The 15,010-nt window shown below is 38.7% G+C and overlaps 1 protein-coding gene across 2 annotated transcripts; it reads left to right on the plus strand.

Moving 5' to 3' along the window:
- Nucleotides 1-1,696: 1,696 nt before the first annotated feature.
- LOC137280990 (E3 ubiquitin-protein ligase RNF34-like) lies at nucleotides 1,697-12,009 on the plus strand. 2 transcript variants are annotated; one of them, XM_067812167.1, is made up of 8 exons: nucleotides 1,697-1,782; nucleotides 4,007-4,186; nucleotides 6,065-6,325; nucleotides 6,708-6,740; nucleotides 6,875-6,961; nucleotides 8,041-8,242; nucleotides 11,004-11,036; nucleotides 11,734-12,009. In XM_067812167.1, the coding sequence occupies exons 2-8, from the start codon at nucleotides 4,064-4,066 to the stop codon at nucleotides 11,910-11,912; spliced, it is 918 nt and encodes a 305-aa protein (XP_067668268.1). In that variant the 5' UTR covers nucleotides 1,697-1,782; nucleotides 4,007-4,063; the 3' UTR covers nucleotides 11,913-12,009. The 2 variants fall into 2 exon arrangements, with proteins under 2 accessions (XP_067668268.1, XP_067668264.1); XM_067812163.1 differs by lacking the exon at nucleotides 6,708-6,740 and having other exon boundaries at nucleotides 6,065-6,358; nucleotides 11,734-12,008.
- Nucleotides 12,010-15,010: the final 3,001 nt, after the last annotated feature.

Genomic DNA, 15,010 nt, shown 5'->3' on the forward strand with positions numbered 1-15,010 from the left:
TTAAAAAGGTCTATATTTTCAGTGCGCAATAATACATAGTTTACGGTAATTTACGTACGGTTTACTATAATTCAGTTTGCTTGCCAACATGGTGGTCACCAAACAAAATACCGATATACACATGTCTTTGAAAATGGATTCAGCGATGGTGATCTCGACACATTAATTGAGTAAATCGCAGAAATGTGTGATAATACAAGTACAATTACATCACACGCACGGAAAAACAAATATTCAGCCGACAAGATCAAAACATCGTCTTTCTTTCGAGTTCAGCAAGCAGAATATGTTGCATATTCATGCAATGTTATACCAAAATGACTGAACGATACTTTCTTACACGAGTTCCACATTAAATTCATCATGAGACTTCGTTGACATACTTAAATTAAATTTAAAGGTATTATAATGCCGTTATAATACCTATAATTTAAAAACAGCGTGCTAGTATGTTTTCTCTTTAATATACCGCGGTCTTGCAGGTAAAGCGTTCAGTCGTCAAACCGAAGTTCGACGTTCGATTCCCAAGTTGCGTACAATGTGTGAAGCCCATTTGGTGTCCCCTGCCACGATATTGCTGGAACACTGCTAAAAGCGGCGTAAAACTAAACTCACTACCTAACCACAAGCCCAAGTGTTCTTTCAATAACTTTATCTTTTCGAGTAAAAATTTGTTTTGAGAGATGGCAAACCTATACCCCAACTCAGCACTAAAGTACCTAGTCAGTCAGCCCCTGAACTGCATTATTGTCTCTTTAGTACCCAGTCCTGCCTGCCTGGTGTGCTAAAGCCATAATGACGTAAGTCTGAATCTCCCAAACCAGTGGAGTATAGTTTCAATTTATTTGTTTATTTGTTTCTGTCAATACTATACATATTCACAGACTATTATGACGATTAATCTTGTCGTAAAGAAGTGTATGATCATAGGAACGAGCTTGGGGTCCGTTCAAACTTTATGGCTGAGGGTGGGAGAGAAAGCTAAGGCCACCTACTTTGTTCAGTGGAGATGTGTGTTCATCATTTCGAGCCCGCACGGACGCACACACGCACGCGTACGGTCCCTAGGTATTGTTGAGTATCCCCATAAGAACTCGTGTCACTCTCATGCTGAAATCTAAGTAAGAGGGTAAATGGAAAAATCAGTTACACCCCATCGTCTCCTCCACCTCCCACCCCTCCCCGTCCATACTCAAGTCTTGTAACGGGTGGGGGCTCTTCGGAATCTCCGTATTGGTCGGTAAAATGGAAATATGCAGCCTGGTTTACAGGATTTAATTCCTAAACATCGCAAACAGCTAAGTCACCAACCGGAAGAGAGAACCAATGGGGTAAGATCTGATGGTAACTTACCCTGGTAACACAATGAACCCTAAGGATGTAATTGACACCCGAGATCAACAGAGCAAGACAATGGTGTGCAAAGCAGCGTTGTTTTGTTGTTTTTTATCTTCAGCTTGATGAAACAGTGCGATAATTTGATTACAATAGCTAATTGTTACACTTCAATGGCGAATACTTTGATTTTAGTACTGTAACAAACAGATCCGCCGGAGTGGATATCATAATATGTGTCTTTGAGGCGATCAAACTTTCAAAAGACGATGACAGCCGTGGCAAGTCTAGATGGAGCAATTTGGTTGTCAAGGGAGGACAACTCTCGCTTTCGCGTGACGTCAAGCAGTCAACATGGTGAATTCAAGTTCCTGTTGGGCCTGAATTTATTGGCGACGGAAGAAACAGGCGGCACATCGACTGTGAACCGAAGACTGAATAGATATTGTTCGTAATATGTGTGATATTTATTCTCGACGTAATGTTTAGAGGATGATATTATCCAGGCGGGAGTCGTAACTTTAGATGTTAGGCGAGACCCTGATTTTGACGATTGTCTTCGATTTTGACCAGTTTTATCATCGATTACTGATCATGTGATTATAATCACTCACTTGTCAAATAAATTATCACGGTGATCCAGCAAAATATACTAAATTATTCATGCACCATGAACTAGGTCAGTCTGTCAACATCTTGATACAAATGTTGATGAGATACCTACACCCAGCTGGTAGCTGATACTCGATAGTGATGAGAAAGGCATGTCATTTGGCTGTGTATAGGGTCCTACTCCATGGACGACTCTTGGGTCAATAGCAGGGTGTTTCGACGTAGAGATAGTTAGGCAGGTGAAGTTGGTTCACATTTAGTGTCGCTGGTATTTAGTCCATATTACTTATCCTAGTGGTGTATACATTGGTACTGGTAGGAAAATGGTCCCCAGTTGGCTGAAGTATGTATATATATGTTTATAATTTGTATTTATATTTTTATATTTGACTTTCTCTACCCTGATCAGGGTCATGTCTTGACTGTATAGGACCACATGACAGATCTGTCTGATAGGGATAACCACAAACAGGTGTTCAATAGCTCACTAGCTAACTATTTTGTCAATACCAAGTATATGACATGATATGAATTGCACAAAAGCCGTCTTTTCGTATGAATGTATGTCTTTGATTGCCCTTTCCAATAACCGTTTCAAGGTATAAATGTATGTGGTTATAAAGTGTTAATGTGACGTTCTTAAATGATCATTTGTTAAGTGAGATGTTTTCATGGTAAATGTGTAGGTTCAAATTAGAGACTTGAATGTCAGGTGCTAAGAATGAGGTACTTTGCAACTACCCCAATAGATTTTGCTTTGAAATGTTTCCGGAATAAATTGTAGCAATTTAGTTGTCACTGTGCGTAACATGTGAGGTATACTCAGAGATTTAAAGATTTGCATTTTGTACTCTGTCCTGTCATAACTTTGTCCCAACATATACCACCCAGATACACTTGCTAAGTTAGTTAACAAAGTACATGTGTACAAAAACTTCTGCTTGAAAAACAGTTATTAGGAACAGTTCGTGTGATGTGCGTCGGTTCCATTTACAATAACAGCCGATACCATCAGGACTTGTAATGTCTGCTTTCAGTCTGTGCCATAATTGCACAATGCTTTGGTTCCTCATGTTGATACAATTGTTTCATCCCACAAAAAAATGTTACGTCAATACCACACATTCATCTCATAAGTCAGGGGAAAATATAAAACTCCTTATATCATCCATTAGTTTTCTGTTATCATGTGGGGCCACTGGGCTAGCCAGGTGGTCAAAGCAATCACTTGTCATGCCAAAGACCTGGGATCTATTCCACAAATGGGTACAATGTGTGATGCCCATTTCTGGTGTCCCCAAACGTGAGATTGCTGGAATATTGCCAAATGCTGAAGTGGCGTAAGACCAAACTCACACACCTACTGTTATCATGTGTGACTCATTCCAGTCACAGTGTGGATACTATATTGCTGATGTGACTATAAATTTTCACTCACTCACTCACTCACTCACTCACTCACTGTGGCAATAAGATATACTACACTTTTAAAATATGTATAAGAAGTATGTAACAAAAAGCTACTGAACTGAACTGCAATCTCTGCTCCTATTTGGCTGAAACTATGCTGCTGTTTAATGAGAACTCAGTCATTAGGATCCGAGCCGATGCTCAATTGTGTACAGCACAGACTCCATATTGTCATGCCAGCCAGTCAGCATGCAAACTACTGTTTGTCAGTATCAGGAAGTGAAGAATTCAAGGAAACGTATCTGATTTTCTATCTTAAAAATAATATAAACTGACAGTTCCTAATAGGAAATAATGGTGACTGTGCTCATTCCATATACGTTTCATGTTTCTGGCCAAATCAAAGAATTGTGTTTCATTTCTACTACACTAAAATGTAGTAAGAACTGCCATGACATCATAGGCAAGAATGTCCATCAGATCATGAAGGCTCATGCTTAAATAACTTGCTCTGTCATTGGCTCAGAGACCTTTGCATCCTGTATTTTGATTGGTCGAAGTTTTACTGAAGGTGTTCCTGAGTTACACCTTTGGGGTTTGCCAGATGTATATTCCTGTCATTATCTTTTCATTTGTTTGTCATATGCAGGACTGGAGTGTTGACCTGTGGGCATTGATGCTTTGTGGGTGACTCGGGTGTGGTCGGATGGGGGCGGGAGCCGTGGGTGGCCAGCAACAGCAAGGGACAATTGTAACCAATCAGGAGATCTTGTCAAAAACCATGGCATGTGAGTCATGTGCTACGGAGTTCACAATCTTCAAACGGAAGGTATGTACACATTGTGTTTAAAGAACAACTGTGTGGTTATTTGACATACATTCAAACTATATAAAAATCTGTAAATAATCGAATCTGCACCTGACAATCCAGTGATTGACATCATGACCAGTACTCTTCACAATTTGGATTGAGCGTGAACCCAGATGAAGATATCATACAGAAACTTGAAGGCCTTATGGTGCCAGTTAAGTTGGAACATTCCTCATAATTTATGTGTGACAAGAACAAAACTGTTAAACATAGTTTCTACTTAAATTTCAAACTGCACATTACCACCTGGTGTTGCTCTCAATTAGAAAGACAGAAACATAAACTCAGGTATTTCTTTTATTCAATGTAAATAATATAAATTAGAAATGATGTCTTGAAAGTTTCTCATTCTTGGCATATTCGCCTTTATCAAGATTTAACACTGATGACCTGACAAGATTCTTACATGTATGCTCTGTGTTCTTTCCAAAAGCTCAAGTAACCATATCTTAACTATTTTTTGAGCTGTAAGAATTAATTTCTTTATGAACATTATTAAATACATGTATAAACAAACATGACACCTATCAACATCTAAGATGAACATGGTCATGCAAATAAATGTTACAGTAAACTAGTTATAGGAAGCTCAAAGGGATCACTAGTTTTATTTGTCATATCTGAAGCTCATTATTGGTGCGTCTTCATAGTTTATATGATTGTTTGAACATCTTTGTGGAAGTTCATGAGTCAAAATTGAAGCATGCAACTGTATTGATGACAACGTCTTGTGTATTGCATCTATTTGGTCAACGAAGATACTTGTACCATTATTTGGTCAACGAAGATACTTGTACCATTATTTGGTCAACGAAGATACTTGTACCATTATTTGGTCAACGAAGATACTTGCACCATTATTTGGTCAACGAAGATACTTGTACCATTATTTGGTCAACGAAGATACTTGTACCATTGTTTGGTCAACGAAGATACTTGTACCATTATTTGGTCAGCGAAGATACTTGCACCATTATTGATACTTGGTGTGACGATACAGAAAATTCTTGATACGATGCGTATTGTGATATCTTGGAACAATATAATGTGATTTGATGCACATCATGATATGCTATCTTTTGCTATTTCTTTCAAAAACGTATATTTTGATATCCAGTAAAAGTGTAATTTTTTACATCACCATCAGGTTTTAGTGAAGATGAGCAATTTTTAGGTCAACAATACATATCATGATACGGACAAAAGTATCGATATATTTATCGTCCAGCAAAGTATCATGATTATCGATACTACGATATATCTTCACAGCTTTAGTAAGAATCTACATTGAAACATCACTCTTTGCAACATACAAGAAGTTGTTTTCAATAAAGTTGTATGCGTCTGTACAAGCCATATGATTTCATTTTTGAGACCTATGAATCGCTCACTAATATAGAATCTAATAATTGCCACAAAACCAAATTTTGAACAGTCACATGAAATCAACAAACCAACAGTGATGATTTGTCTCATAATTTTGGACACCCTAATAAAAAAGTTGTTAAACAAATAATTCATGACTTTGTTGTCACGTTTTACTATTTTTTACGAGAGGAGACCACTTCCTAGTAGTACAACAACGAGGTGTGGGAGTTGCAAGTGTGGAATTGACATTTCACTACATGTGCTTGAGGATTGCCTGGCTGTTCTACCAGCAAGTGGTCCCTCCCCCATACAAAATAGCCAAAGTGACAACAAAATAGAGTTTTTTGATATTTCTTTTAATTTAGGTAATGGTGTGAATAGGTACACTGAGTGTAAAAAATTTGTTAGACACAAAACAGTCATTTACTTTTCTTATGTATTATGTTTGTTTTTTAATTTTTTTTTCAGAAAATGTGCAGAGATTGTAAACGTCAATTTTGCTCAACTTGTCTGCCAAAAGAAGCAAATAAACGTGATAGACAATGTGAAAAGTGCCGAATTATTGTCTCTGGGAACTTTAGCCGCCAAATCTTGCAAGAGTGGAGGGTCAAGGACATGCGATGCTTCCTTGACAGCCACAACATTCCAACCAATATGTGCCGTGAAAAACATGACCTCATTGACCTTGTGATACTCCACTACAGCCGAGGATCTGTCTCAAACTCAGAGGTTGAGCATGAGAGACTGGTACAGCAGTTGGTGGTAAGTCCTGCTTGTATTGGGTAGAGAAGGTGGGATTTATATCTGTCAGTCAACTCAGGGAGGCGCAACGTGAGAGACTGGTACAGCAGTTGGTGGTAAGTCCTGCTTGTATTGGGTAGAGAAGGTGGGATTTATATCTGTCAGTCAACTCAGGGAGGCGCAACGAGTGAGAGACTGGTACAGCAGTTGGTGGTAAGTCCTGCTTGTATTGGGTAGAGATGGAAGGATGTATATCTGTCAATCATCGCAAGAAGGCGGAATGTGAGAGACTGGTACAGCAGTTGGTGGTAAGTCCTGCTTGTATTGGGTAGAGATGGAAGGATGTATATCTGTCAATCATCGCAAGAAGGCGGAATGTGAGAGACTGGTACAGCAGCTGGTGGTAAGTCCTGCTTGTATTGGGTAGAGATGGAAGGATGTATATCTGTCAATCATCTCAGAGAGGCAGTTGAGATAGCTATATTGCTGTTGTCATGTTTTTAAGATGAATTTTTCTGCATCCTTGTTTGTTTACAGGAGCGGATGAGAGAAGACAATGAGTCAGATGTGCCCCCAACAGATACACAGACAGATGTAGTCATTCCCCCAGAGGAACCCATGCAGGTACTTAGTTTACTCCAATCCATAGTGATTTGAACCTTAATGACCAGGGGTTTGTTAAAAAGTGTTTCTCAACAACTAGATGAGATGGTTATTTATTTACCCAATTCAAGAGAAGTAGTAGTAGCAGTGGAGAGTATAAAATATGTCGCTCAGGTGACAGATTTAGTAACACCTGCTTCATTTAATCTTTGAAGAGGATTACAGTGAAACAGTTTAGCTGTGGCAATGACCAGGGTTTGCAGGGGCTTGGAAAAGTCTGAAATTGGAACGTTGTAACAACAAATATGTCCTAAGTTCCTTTGAGCCGGGGAAATGTTCAGTTTGCCTGTGGTTTGTTCAGAAAAAGGCCTTATTTATCAAAATTTGTCAAATTATAGAACATCGAATATAGAATGGAAGTGTGTGTTGATTAATTTGCTATCATGAAACAAAACCATCCCAGTGCCATGATGTAGCTAAAAGTTACCTCCCTTTATAAACCCTACAATCAACCATGTGTTTCTTCAACTACTTATATGTTTTACATATGCATTTCTAAACGAGCTTAAAGTTGTTGATTTGGCCTCAAAAGGTGCCTTAAGTTTGAAGACTGTAACAGTTGTGAATGAGATGGTGAGACAGTCAGCTTCACTTTTAACGTACAGCATGCTTCAGTATTTTCCTGTGGAGACTAGCATTATCATGGACACTCATCACTGCTATAAATAGACACTGTGAACATGGACAAAACGTTTTAAAGAATATATTGTGTCATTGTTTCTGTGAATATATTGAATAATATATTTCTGATGTGTAATTGTATTAGTTTCCCCAATCCAGTAATTGTTAAAACTGTCCGTATCATAATCGTCTCGTAGTTGATTCACTGCAGTAAAAATCTAACTGGCTGACATCCGAAATAGTGAGAGGCTGATATCAAAGAACCTTGGATAATTGTTTCTGTTTTCTAAACGATACATTCATTGAAGACTTTAGTCATTCCTTCTTGACAGATTTAGGTCATAGAGGCCTACGGAATTATTTGATTTAAATGTAAGGTTCAAACACTACCATGAATCTCTTAACCTTGGGTATTGCAGGACTCACCTGTGTTAAATCAAGTTCCCCGTATGAGGCTTGATAATATTTCATCTGTGGAGGAGGTTGACACACTGACAGTCAGGCAGTTGAAAGAGGTCCTTGCAAATAACTTTGTGGATTACAAGGGGTGCTGTGAAAAGTCAGAACTCACTGACCGAGTGAAGCGGCTGTGGAATGAAGAACAGATAAACAGAGACAAAGGTAACTAGGCAGTACAGTGTATTTTGTCCACAGGACTGATGAGGTCACATTGTCGGTGAGGGATGGTCAGCGTTTCTTGGTCATGCTGAAGACCCAATTTAATTCCTCGTGTAAAACCCATTTGTTGTATCCTGTGATATTACAGGAATATTACTAAAAGTACATGCACAAACAGCATACCTGCCATGCTCACTCTCACTCACATCTGTGGTGAACAAAAGGACTTTGAAAGCTTGAATTGTAATGTTTGTCTTGAAAAGGTCATAATCAGCAGGGATTGGGAAAGAGAACTTTGACAAAACACCATTTACAGGATTATTAGCCATTTTCTGTATTTTGAATGGGCCATTGCCCTTGTGTCAATTGTAAACTTCAAAATTTTAATGGGTCATTTTTAATTCTAATGTGCAAAATGGCCCATGAACCCTGCCTTTCCCTGAATCAATATCGTTCTATGCTTTTAAATACTTGTTTTTAGAAGTCCTGGAATTATGCTCTTACTACACATCAAAATTCATTTATATGCAAAATACAATCTTTTTCGCTATTGTCCAACAACTTATGTGATGATGCTGTACCAAACTGAGCTGATTTTGCATGCCTAGTTTGTATGATTGATAGGGCTGGATATAGCCCTGATTTTCATACTGCAATATTTTGCAATGATTTAAGAGATATTGGGACACGTATTGTGATACATCGACTGGAAGGTTTCTGTCCAGGTGTGTACCATAATTTCATAAAAGCTTTCTGTGTGCAACACCATTACCTTAGTTGCTGTTACACCATACTTTCAGGCTACTCGTCCCAATTATGTATGGTGGCATGCCAATGCATTACAGATAAATAAAATGATATAGAGCCTTAATGTAGAATGTTTAATGGAAGTCCTGTATTGCAAGAAAGTTGCACGAACATAATGCTTAAGGTAATGTAACGATTTTCATGATCAGTGTTGCTTTCTTCTACATAATGCACTCCAATGCACCAATTGTGTAATTATTGTTACTGCATGTTAGTGATTCATCGGGAATCAATTCAGTATTAGAACTTGTATGCTTCTCTCGAGGGTAATACGGTCTGATGTACGCCTCTTTGTAGCAAATTTAAAGTTACCTGAGCCAGTAGATGGTAGAAGGGGATAACACTGCTACATAGAAGGGTACATCAGACCGTATTACCCAAGGGAGAAACATACAATTCATTTATTTATTTTACCACGATGTTAAATGTACAAAAGTAATTTTATTTTATTTGGAAAATCGCTACCAACTCTATGACACGATAAAAAAATGGCATCTGAGTCTCGACTGGATTTAGAATAGTGAAACATAATCTGACAACCTTGAAACTGCAATAAAAATGGTTCATTATGTTTAAATTGAGTGTTACCTCCAGTAACTAAGATCCTTGACTACAATGTCATTATAGTCCTACAAGGTTTATAAGACTTTGAACTTTATGATAAATTAATAACATATGTCCCATTATAACACAAAGTGGTCACCCAGCGCCAGAGGCTTTTCAAAGAAATCCAAGGAAAATATTGGTCAAACCTTTGGATGGTATTTAGAAGAAGAATGCAGACTAGTAGTACAAGATGCATGGATGTCAACTAGTTTACTATGAACAGCACGACATTTCAGAGTGTATGTTTGCTCCTTTACTACCTGAGAAAGGAGCAAGCATACACGCCAAAACATGTTATGTACAACAATCAGCTGACATCCATATATCTTGCTTTCCATAAAAGATTGGTCCACTTTAGGTCACTTAATGCTTCCAAAAGGTCACATCTGAAACCATTCAAACCCACAAAACTTAAAGCATTTGGTTGAATATACATTTTGGGCTTTTTAGCCATGGCAGTCAAGGACAGATAATCTAAAGGGAGCTAACTTGGGATGATCCGATATATTGCAGAATCTGCACCATATCATGATAATAGTGTTGCTAGATACTGTACGAGAATAATATTGCACAGCCCAAATGATGGACAGATGATGTTAGCTTCACTTACAGTGTTCTACCCGCAGAGTGCAACTATAATATTGGATTAGTTACTTCCCCTTTATATTACATCCTGGCACTGTATATTTACACCTTATTTGTGTTATTTATTTGCCTTGAAAATTTCAATGGAAAAGCTTTAATGTTGTTAGCGACAAATCTGTTGATATCACATCATCATGGGTGACATAATTCAGGACCAGTCACATGAAAATACATTTTAAATTGATAGTGATAACATGAGAACATTATTCAAGTTAGTGTGGCCTCAGAGAATGGGTACCAGCTGGGATTGCATGTTGATGTGACTTGACCGAGCATCATCGACATCATCACACTAGTGGAGACAACAGATATTGGGCAATGATAGTGGTGCTAGGGTAGCCTTGTGGTGGAAATTGTCTCATCATGCTCCAGGTTTGGGTTCACTTCCCCAAATGTAGTAGTATAGGGAATAGGGCTTCTGGTTCTTTTTTAATACTGGACCCTTGGAGGGACCTGGTCCAGAACCCTCATTCCCTATACTACTAATGTGTTTCAGTTTCATGTGACCCAATGTGATACGTGGCTGGGTTTTTGTGTATTGTAACAGCACTCTTTTCAGCATAGAATGCATCTTGGAGAGGAAATTGTTCTGAATATTATTAGTGAAATTTTGGTAAACATGGAAGTATATTGAAACCAGCTTGTCAGTGGAGTTGTATTTTGGTTATTGTTTGCAACTTTCTCACACTTGTTCTTCAATTTTCAGCTGAGAAGATGAGGGAGAATGCAGATAAATTAGGTAAGTATAAAAAGTTTCCTTCAATCCCCATGGCTTGTGGTGTAGCCTCATGGGTAAAGCATTGGCTTCTCATGCTGGAGACCCTGGTTCGATTCCCCACATGGGTGCAATATGTGAAGCAAGGGGAAATTCAGTAAGATCAGTGATGTGCTAATGACAGGGAAGATGTAAATAGAAAGCCATGTGATCACTACACTCCCTCAGAGTGCGGAAAGAAAAGTAGGGTTCATCCTCAAAAACTCCCACAAAATCCCTGGATGAGGAGAGCGATTTTTGAATGTCTGGGTAGCCTTGTAGTTAAAATTGATTGATTGGTTTGTTGTTTAACGTCACACTCAGCAATATTCCAGATATGTGGCGATGATCTGTATATAATCAAGTCTGGACCAGACAGTATAATGATCAACAGCATGAGCATTGATATCCGCAGTTGGGATAGGATGACGTGTCAACCAAGTCAGCGAGGTTGACCACCTGGTCCTGTTAGTGACCTCATATGACAAGCATGATAGCTAACGATCTAGGTTCCATTTCCCTCATGGGTAGAATGAACCTATTTCAGGTGTCTCCTGATATGATATTCCTGGAATATTGCTAAAACCATACTCACTCGCTCGCTCACTCACTCACTCACTCACTCACTCACTCACTCACTCACTCACTCAATCACTCACTCATGTTCCTTCTTCCATTTCAGCAGGGACAACGGCCAGCTCGGAGCTGGACCTGTGTAAGATATGCATGGACAATACTATTGACTGTGTTTTGCTGGAATGTGGTCACATGATCACATGCACCTCCTGCGGCAAGCGTCTTGCTGAATGCCCCATGTGCCGACAGTACGTGGTGCGTGTTGTCCACACGTTCCGGTCATAGCCCTAATGATGGTTCCGGTGACAACCCTCGACATCAGACAGTCATAACTCCTAGACCATCATCAACTATTTTTATAATGTGTGACAAGATTTCCTGTCATCACATTGACAAACAAATCTATTTGTATGAACTGAGTCATCAAAGTTTTTGTTATTATGAAGATGCATGGCATTTAAGTATTTTAAAAATTTGTATGAGAAAGTATGTTGCTTCTTCAATATTTTGAAAATATATTTATTTTTTGTTTTTGCGAGCCAAGGTATAAATCATTCTTGTCGCCAAACATGCTCCATCCATTATGTACATATGCTGCAACTAAGTGCAATCTTCATCTTTAGAGCTAAGATGATAGGGTGTCCACAGCACCAAGGTGCCGGGTCGTGCCTAAACACTGTGATTGTTAGTTTAGTCCAAGATATATCCTTACAAGGCTTGTAAGTCTTGCAAGGCGCAACTTACACTACCAGGCTGGACCCTTATTCCCGAAACGGGCTTAACCCTAAGAATTGTTAACTTTGATCATGTCCAGTTTAAGAATGGGCTTAAGAAGTTTGTAGGGCTACAAAAGTTTCAAGAATAGGTCTGCTGGTTCACAGCTCCCTTTGCATTCACCAACTTACTTCCGGTACCAGATTTTTAGTGACAATACATTCAAGAACCAGTTCTGGTTCCAAATTACACAACCTCCAAATGTTACTTTATTAGATGCTTGGCTGCCAAAGCTTTTGACAGTCATAATATTTGCCTATTTGGGGATGGATTGGAAAATTTGTTATTCCTGCAAGGATTATCAGTGCCTTACAGACAGCTGACAGTCCTTTTGAAAAGGTATGGAACGTTTGTTATTGGAAGTACCAAGGTCTCTCGAAGTACTCTGACCTACTTCTGGCCCTATCGTTTACCAGGTCTGTCTACAGCAGTTGTCAGGCCTTCCTGATGTGTGCTAGTGCTGTTTAACAGAAATATCGTTGAAATTAATGCTGAACTCAGCCCAAGGTGTATATTGTGTACAATGTATCCGAGAGCCTACATATTCAAGTTTAGATGTCTGAAGTTACCAATGCTTAGAAATGTGTTCTTGGGAAAATTAGAAATTTTTAGATTTTGAAAACCACACATAATTGTTGTTGCAATATTTAGATGTACACAAAAACTTATGCAGCAGATAACTAGCTATTTTGCATAAAACCTAGATACGCAAAAAGAACAGCTCAACTGGATATTAAATGGCGTGTTTCAGAAAGTGAAATGGTGGTGTATTTATGTAACGCTGCGTCAGACTTATAGTTTAGGGGTACTACTACAGATGGGTCAGTTACCTGAGATGAGATATGACTGACTGGGGTGCTACAAGAGATGGAGTGTTACTGACGATAGGGTTATTGCTGAAGATGGTGGTGTTACTGGATAATGCAGAGCACAGGGGTGCTACAAGAGATGAAGTTTTACTGAAGATAAAGGTATTACTGAAGATGGGGACTTGTTACTGGGTGTAGGGGTGTAATGAGAGACAGGGTGTTCCTGGAGATAGGAGTTCAAGAGATGGAGTGTTACAGGGTGTAGGGGTGTTATCAGAGACAGGGTGTTACAGTATGTTCTAAGAGATAGGGTGTTACTAGGCATGGGGGTGTTATCAGAGACAGGGTGTTACTGGAGATAGGGAGTTCTACGAGATGGGGTGTTACAGGGAATAAGGGTGTTATGAGAGACTGGGTGTTCCTGGAGATAGGGAGTTCTAGGACATACGGTAGGGTGTTACAGGGCATAGGGGTGTTATCAGAGACAGGGTATTCTTGGAGACGGGGAGTTCTAAGAGTTGGGGTGTTACAGGGCGTAGGGTTGTTATGAGAAACATGTGTTAATGAAGATGGGGAGTTACTAGAGATGGGGAGTTACTAGAGATGGGGAGTTACTAGAGATGGGAAGTTACTAGAGATGGGGAGTTACTAGAGATGGGGAGTTACTAGAGATGGGAAGTTACTAGAGATGGGGAGTTACTAGAGATGGGGAGTTACTAGAGATGGGGAGTTACTAGAGATGGGGAGTTACTAGAGATGGGAAGTTACTAGAGATGGGGAGTTACTAGAGATGGGAAGTTACTAGAGATGGGAAGTTACTAGAGATGCTGAAGATGTTTTAAGAGATGGGTGTATTAACACTAGAAAACAGGCTGCTATGGGGCTGTTATCACATAACTACCAAATATTGGAACAGCAAATTAATCAAAAGGAATTGTCTAAATCTAAATCAATCCAAATGAATTCTTTTTCTTGAGACTTGCCTAGGCAACTGCATGAATTTCTAAATTGCTTCACAGGTGAAAACTGGTTAATATTGTTTACTATGAGTCGATCTAAACAAATATATGCAATATATAAACTTTATTTGTTTGATTTATCACCTACTACACATCACACATTATTCTGTTGTTTTTAGCCATGCCACTGGTATAGGAACCCATGAAATATATAGTGTTTCATATGTATATGTGATATTTTGATAGATTTTGATAGATATGTGATAGATTTTGTTGAGTTTATGTTGTCAGTTTGCATGTCCTGGCCGTTAATGAACATGTGAAGGCTCTTAATGTTCAGATATTCGACCAAGTTCCCAATCCACTAAATATTTGTAATGTTACAACCTGTTGTAACTCTGTATTTTATCATAGGCTTGCAAATCTCCTACCCTTACAAATATTTTGTGCATTGGGACCCTGGTCCAGTTGCTCAATCAAGACTATGATGTATAAAACATTGTATTGTATGTGTGGAATCCAAATTCATGGGTTTCCAAAAATATTCAGATGATATAGTCCTTATCTTTCTTGTTGAGGATGCTGTTCAAAGCATTCCAATTTGAAGAAAACATATTTTTAAGAATTATGCAAAGTCCTTGTTTGTCCTTTAATAAAATTTAAAGAGAAATATGTTAGAATCAGTTTTGTTTGACGTTCATTGAGAAATAATTAATGATGTTAATGAGCCCTATGTTCAGTATTGTAGTTTACTATTAGAGTATGCAAGAGGCCACCTTTAAGTCAAATACAATGGTAGATGTTCTTGATCTTTGTGGTCAGGCTGCTTTGAAGCAATGAG

The sequence above is a fragment of the Haliotis asinina genome, chromosome 1 (genome assembly GCF_037392515.1).
Source record: "Haliotis asinina isolate JCU_RB_2024 chromosome 1, JCU_Hal_asi_v2, whole genome shotgun sequence".
Lineage (NCBI taxonomy): Eukaryota > Metazoa > Mollusca > Gastropoda > Lepetellida > Haliotidae > Haliotis > Haliotis asinina.

Excerpts from the sequence above, each read along its gene's own strand:
- LOC137280990 (XM_067812167.1), top strand. The coding sequence starts at position 4,064 with ATGGGGGCGGGAGCCGTGGGTGGCCAGCAACAGCAAGGGACAATTGTA. Across the intron at positions 6,962-8,040 it reads CCCCAGAGGAACCCATGCAG|GACTCACCTGTGTTAAATCA; the intron begins GTACTTAGTTTA and ends TGGGTATTGCAG. Across the intron at positions 11,037-11,733 it reads GGAGAATGCAGATAAATTAG|CAGGGACAACGGCCAGCTCG; the intron begins GTAAGTATAAAA and ends CTTCCATTTCAG.